Source organism: Tachysurus vachellii, chromosome 26, assembly GCF_030014155.1.
Source record: "Tachysurus vachellii isolate PV-2020 chromosome 26, HZAU_Pvac_v1, whole genome shotgun sequence".
NCBI lineage: Eukaryota > Metazoa > Chordata > Actinopteri > Siluriformes > Bagridae > Tachysurus > Tachysurus vachellii.
In genome coordinates, this window is record NC_083485.1 from 12,416,850 (window position 1) to 12,424,349 (window position 7,500).

At 37.2% G+C, this 7,500-nt stretch overlaps 1 protein-coding gene across 1 annotated transcript in view; it reads right to left on the reverse strand.

Moving 5' to 3' along the window:
* Positions 1 to 7,500, reverse strand: part of LOC132840832 (mediator of RNA polymerase II transcription subunit 13-like) — a 95,383-nt gene that overhangs the window by 25,669 nt on the left and 62,214 nt on the right. The window contains exons 5-6 of the mRNA XM_060862842.1: positions 918 to 1,069; positions 1 to 9 (exon numbers count right to left, since the gene is read on the reverse strand). The exon at positions 1 to 9 is cut by the window's left edge and continues 183 nt beyond it. Coding sequence (XP_060718825.1) covers positions 1 to 9; positions 918 to 1,069 — 161 coding nt within the window. The remainder of the gene's footprint in view (positions 10 to 917; positions 1,070 to 7,500) is intronic.

The following is a 7,500-nucleotide window of genomic DNA, read 5'->3' on the forward strand; positions in this document are numbered from 1 at the left end:
TCAGTATCACTGTGAGACAGAGAACAACAAAAACTAGAAACAACCACATTAAAATACGAGGCATGCTTTTTTTATAATTTAGATACAAGGGCTAGAGTCATCCTAATTGTGAGTAATCAAAAACTATATGTGGCATGCAGAGACATTTTGCATAACAGTTAATGAAACACGGTGAAGACACTAGTCATAACATTTGTATGCAAGCCGTGATGTCGTAAAATTTGAATATGTGCATGATATGTAGGCTTTTATATCAGGCTTTTAATGTGCTGTGTTTTTGTTAAGTGCTTTCTTGTGTAAACCCTCAGTTTACATTCCTGGCATTTAGCAGACACCCTTATCTCAAGTGACATATATTTTATTTCAATTTATACAACTGAGCATTAAGGGCCTTGCTGAGGAGCCCAGAAGTAACAGTTTGGTGGACTTGGGATTCAAACTCACAACCTTCTTATCGGTAGTCCAACGCCTTAACCACTAGGCTCTGATCACATCACTTAGTTTAAAGGATAAGCTGACCAAGCACTCATCTACCACTCTTGCAAGTCTTTAAGAATTTCTTCTATTAGCATATGATGTCCTGTAATAATGTCATTATAATGTATTATTTACGTATTTTAAATCCCAGCGTATAAATTTCAGCTTGAGAAAAAATGAGACGCACTTCTGTTTTACTCGAGCTCAATCCCACCTCTGTAGCTCTACCTCTGTTTAGCTACTTAGTTCTGTAGTTATGTCTGATGTCTGAATAAATCCTTAATCCATATGATCATAACTCAACTCTGAATACAGTCCATAGTCATTTTTAAATCAATGCTTTCATGTATGTTGGGCTGAGAACAGCATATTCACAGCACTCTTAAGTTTGTGTATGTAGTTTTATAGAGGCAGAAAAGGGTAACGTGAGTACGTCTCACCCTGTATGGGACTGCTGGAGGTCTGGGCCAGGCGTACGTGCTCCTCGGTGATGTGGTAGACAGGCTGGTGCTGAGAGATCTCCACGCTGGTGCACACGTTACTCTCACCATGCAGGAAGAAGGAGAAAGAGCACGAGAGGTGCTCACTGCTGCTGAAAAGACACAGAGAGAGGAAAAAAACAAACAAAAATGAGAGCATGTCATTTCATGCACTACTGTATTTGTGTGTCCAGAAGAGGGCGATAATCACAAAGTCAGCTGAATCTGTGTGGCACATAAGCGTTTTTCAAGCTCACCAAGAACAACAGAACATTGGAGACATAACATAACAGCAGGCTGATTCAGCACACTCTCTCTCTCTCTCTCTCCCTCGTCTCTCTCTCTTTCTCTCTCTCTATCTCTCTCTCTCTCTCTCTCTCACACACACACACACACACACACACACACATATATACTGTTTGTATAAGCATTCATCCTATTTTCACATTTGATTTATATTTATGCTGCACCCGAATCGAACAATAAACAGAGACACTACACTCATCCTCTTTTTTCTTTATGGATATATCGAGTGCCAATGCGAAAATCTGCTGTTAGAGCATCAGACAAAGCTGACTGGTTTTGATACGCAAATGTCTGTAAAGGGGGAAAAAAAAAACGATCCAAATTTTTACTGAGGTCCACATTGCAGAAAGGTTTCATATTTAATACATCACACTGTGCGCTGCATCAATTACCAACTTCTAATCTCTGTTCTGCTATCTTTCCCTTCATCTATAAAAAGCTCTGACGCCGTTTTGCCCCTTTAATTTGATTGATTTGATTAAACCTCGTGGTTTACGAGACAAGCTGTCGACTTTCTTGAGTTACACCGTGACAGGATGCTGTGAATACAATGAATGTTATCCTGCTTGCAGGATGTTGTTAATGTTCACTGTTACATGTAATATGTATAATATTCATTAATTAGTTGACACAAAACAACTTAAAAACAAAGAAACAAACCTTGAAGCTGAACGCAAGTTTACTCCAGCTAGCAACCTGATTTGGCCAACAATGATATGAATAGTATATAATAATAATAATAATAATAATAATAATAATAACAACAACAATAAGTATTAGTGTTGTCATTATTCTTCTTATTATTATTATTATATATATATATATATATATATATATATATATATATATATATATATATATATATATATATATATATATAAAAAAACATTATATATTATATATTGTTATTATATAACAATAATAATAATTATTATTATTATTGTTATTATTATTATTATTATTGTTATATAATTATATATAACAATAATAATAATAATAATAATAATAATAATAATAATAATAATAATAATAATAATAATAATAATTACTATTATTATTAGTAGTGATATTCTTCTTCTTATTATTATTATTATTATTATTATTATTATTATTATTATTATTATTATTAATATTATTATTTCACAAACTAGTTTTAACTAACTAGCATTTGTCAGACTTCAAATTTTTAAAGGGCTCAGAGGCCCAGCAGTAGCAGCTTGGTGGACCTGGGATTTTAACTCACAGCCTTCCAATTGGTAGACCCAAATTTTAACCACTAAGCCACCACATCCCCTGGTGGCAGACAGTACACCCGTTGGTACGTTTGTACAGCATGACCCACAGATTCAGAAGAAATAATCTCACAACTCTAGGACAAATGGTTCAAATGTTATAAGCGAAGATGTATCTTGAAGTTTGGCCTTGAGGTTAGTGGTGCTATAGAGATGGATGGACTGACTTCAAATTTCATGCCTGCATATTTTGGTCCTTAATCAATATGCCAAATTTCCTAAAAATCCACCAATGGGTTTTATGGGTTGCTAAATCAGTGCTAAAGCAGACTGTAGGAGAAGCGGTATCTGTAATAGTCTGCATTTTACAAACCGCCAAGTGTCCTCATAAAACTTTATATATTACATTTATATCAAACGATCTTGCCTGTTATATGTGTCTTGCCTCTTAAGAAGTAGTTTTTGAGTTTTTGAAGTGCAGAAAAACCTTCAGGCCATTTGAGAACCAATGGTCGGTACGGTTTGGCTCTTGAAATGCAAGCGTTTTCATATGTTCCCGCCGCTACATTATCAGGATTTCACAGTATATAATGAACACGAGGAGTAAAAAACTAGCCACGTGTCATAGTAACACACAAAGAGTTCTTTTTCTCAGCCCATGCCAGCGATACCTAAACATAAGCACATTTTAACCTGCACAAGAGGTGTTTCACTGTGGTCTGATGAGCAAATGGGAATCAGCAAGGTTTTATCACATACACTCCAACAGCTTAGCTTGACATTTTCAGCATTTTTTAACAGGATTACAACAAGTCCTGCTCGTGAGGTCTATTGTTATCTTGTATCAATCCCTCATGCCTGATCATTTAAACGCCTTAATAAGGAGACTGAGATCTCTCTCATTAGGAAACCATGATAATAAGTAGATGAAAACTTGATAAAAACCAGTACAGGAACATTTTTGGTCACATCACGCCAGAATAAAAGTGAAGGAGCTCTAATTATTGCAGGTCCATCAATTATCTACATGTGGATCTGCCTCCTCCATGACAGCATTGCTCTAATCCCAGATTTGATTAACTATATTAGACAAGTTGTCAGTGAGAGAGACAATAACAGTGCTAATAACAGATCGTATAAATTGCAATAATTTGTATATAAAGAATTTCAGTTCAATTCAAATTTATTTGTATAGCGCTTTTAACAATGGACATTGGTTCAAAGCAGATTTCCAAATCATAATAAATATAGTACAAAAAGTTGAATATTATACTAAAAGTTCAAGATTAATATTAGACCCTAAACATTTATCCCCAATGAACAAGTCTGAGGTGACTGAGGCGACTGTGGTGAGGAAAAAACTCTGTCAAATGGAAGACGAAGCCTTGAGAGGAACCAGACTCAAAAGGGAACCTCATCCTCATTTGGGTGACACTGGAGAGTGTGAATATAACAGATATAAAGAAGATTATAAAGAAGAATCCCACACATTGTTGAATTCTAGGATCTGAATGTATAGACGATAATGGCTAATATTTATAACGGTGCCGCCCTGGCAATCGTAAAAGCCTTCAGGAGAAAGTTCTTTCTGGTTCCTCGGTAAGAGAATGATGAGGAAATTGTGAATGACTTTTTATAGCTGTGATAAAAGTGAATTTCCAAGGGAATTCTAACCAATCCTTCCCACTTCCACAGGCTCTCTTGTCCACTCCCATACTCTTGACCAATCGTGTCCAGTCCCATAGGTACTCTTGACCAATCTGTCTGGACCAAACCTGTCGAGGCTTTTATTTCCAAATTCTCTAATGAGAATACACTTGACACTAATCGATACACTTCAACTTGAAGCGAACTAAGTCGCCTAAAGGGATTAAACAGGATTGGGGTTCGTATCCGAGGCATAGTCTATTACTCGCAATATGTCTCAGAAATATAATCTTATCTACTGTGTGCTTTTATAGTTATAGCATTAAAGAGAAAGGAATCTTTCGAGGCAGCGAGCTGTCCAAAGCTGTAATAATCTTTATGAGACTGTCGCATGTCTCCTGCCTGAACTCAGGGGTGTAGCGCAGTAGACCAAATACGACAACGCTAATTTTCATGAATTATGAAGAATAAAACATCTTGCTGCTGGTATCTTGCGCTTGTACAGATCAAACCTTTGATTGTGAAATATTTAAATATTTAGCTACGTTTTTTTGGGGGGAAAATTGTCTTTTTCTAGTCTGCTTTGTGTTTCTAACAGCAGAATTGATAAACATGCCTTATGCTCATGTCAGATGGCTAATTCTGATTGGTCGTGCTCATCACACACTGGCTAGACAAAACAAAATGTCAAAAGACAATATATTTATTGTTTTACCGCAGCGTACATACACAACCGAGGTTACTAATATCAAACAAAAACTCTAGTTAGTTATTTAAATAGGTCCAATGATAGGAAACAGAATAATAACTTATAACTTACTTAAAAACTTACCACACAGCTGTCAATTAAATAAGTAATTACTAGTTACTTTGTGTACTATCAACTCTGTTTGTTTGTTTCTCATATTTTCCAATTTCTCCATAATCTAGTCTTCTCACACACTCAACACTTTTTAACCTTTTTTTAACCAGAGCTAATAAAGGAGTAGACCGAAGGCCAACATACTTCCTCTGAGACTTGCGAAGCTGTGATTTTGCTTCCTTTAGGGCTTTTCACACTGCGTTTAACAGCAGGTTATCATCATTCTAATCTAGAGAAAGTTTTTACACTTGTAATGTAGAAGCGAAGTGAGCACCCTGAGTTAAAATGTTAGTTTGTAAAAGGTTAGCTGCTGAGCAACAGAAACCCAATCAGAAATTGAACTGCACGAGCCTCATATCACGTGAAAACCAGGACGTAACAAGACCTAACAAAACGGTCAAGTGGAAAAACACTGAACATGATGGAAATGTGTGATGTAGAATGGAGGATGGACATCAACACACACTGATTAACTTCACAACAAACTTAAAAATGAGATTAAGTCAAGGTTTAGGAATGTATAGTGTGAGATATCAGATTATGAAGAGCCAGGAGTAATTGTTTATTAACCCTGGGTAAAGTGTGAGCACTATTTTTCAGGAAATAAAAAAAACGCCGTACCTTATCTGCAGTGCAGAGGGTTTAGTCCGCGTTGCAGTGGATTGTCTTGCGCTAAATTCCTGTCCTCAGACGAGCACCAGAACTAGCGGGGGTCAAGATTTTTTTTTCTTTGAGCCCAGTGTTTTGAAGACATTTACCTCAGAAGACGTGTTGATTCGTTGCGACTCTTATTAAGGAGAAATATGCCGTGAAGCTCTCCCGCGGAGTGAGGAAGAGGTGGACAGTTGAAGTGTCCAATGGAGTTATGAGATTTGCGCTCAAGCTATTTTCAAGACTTTAGATTGGTTAATAACTTGTAAAAATAACAGACCCACGTGGGGACTGACCAATAGCATCGATATTTGAAAAAATATGAAATTGACCAAATTTGGACATACGAGGTTTCCGCCCGACAGCGACGATATATACTATTTCAATATTTTTATGGTCAGTGTTAGCAAATCATTTAAAGATGACCTTTTTAGCTAGAATACAGTATCTCACAGAAGTGACTACACCTCTCACATTTTTGTACACTGCAACAACTTGGTCTGAAGGAAGCCTCTACTAAAGATGATGCACAAGATAGCCTGCAAACAGAAAGCAGTCTAAGGACATGGATTACTGGAACCATGTCCTGTGTTCTGATGAGACCAAACTAAACATATTTGGTTCAGATGGTGTCAAGAAGTGAGTGGCGGCAACCAGGTGAGGAATAAAAAGACAAGTGTGTCTTGCCTACAGTCGAGCATGGTGGTGGGAGTCGCATGGTCTGGGTCTGCATGAGTGCTGCCGGCACTGGGGAGCTACAGTTCATTGAGGGAACCATGAATGCCAACATGTACTGTGACATACTGAAGCACAGCATGATCTCCTCCCTTAAGTAGACTGAGCCACAGATCAGTATTCCAACATGATTATGACCCCAAACAAGACAACCACTGCCTTGCTAAAGAAAGTAGGGTAAAGGTGATAGAATGACCAAGCATGTCTCCAGACATACAGTAAAACCCTATTTAGCATCTATGGGGCATCCTCAAACGGAAGGTGGAGAAGTGCAAGGTTTCTAACATTCACCGGCTCCGTGATATCATCATGGATGAGTGGACGAAGACTCCAGTGGCAACCTGTGATGCTCTGGTAAACTCCATGCCCAAGAGGGTTAAGGAAAATAACGGTGGCCACACAAAAGATTGACACTTTGGGCCCAATTTGGACATTTTCACTTAGGGGTGTACTCACTTTTGTGGCCAGCGGTTTAGACATTAATGGCTGTGTGCTGAGTTATTTTGAGGAGACAGTCAGATACTCACTTCTGTCAGATACTGTATATGATGATATTTATATATAGTGGTAAGTTCTGTCAGTTTAATTTTTTTGGAGACATTGTAGTGATAAAAATAGACTTTTATGTCGTGGACTAATATTTATTTATTAACTGATTTTTCAAACCTAGTTGATTGAATTATTTTAAAAATATTTTTGACTATAAACGTACAGACAGACAAACAGACAGACAAACAGTCAGACAGACAGACAGAAGAACAGGCAGCAGATAGACAGGTAAGCAGACAGAAAGACAGACAGAAAGAGAGGCAGAGAGAAAGATGAAGACAGACAGACAGATGGAGAGAAACAGACAGACAGAAAGATGAACAGACAAACAGACAGACGAACTAGATAGATAGATAGATAGATAGATAGATAGATAGATAGATAGATAGATAGAAAAACTAATAATAATACATGTACTTATTATTATTATTACTATTATTCAAAAGAATTCATTCTTAACATGACACATCTCTCTCACTCGGGTCACGGGGAGCCTGTGCCTATCTCAGGCGTCATCGGGTATCAAGACAGGATAAACCCTGGACGGAGTGCCAACCCATCG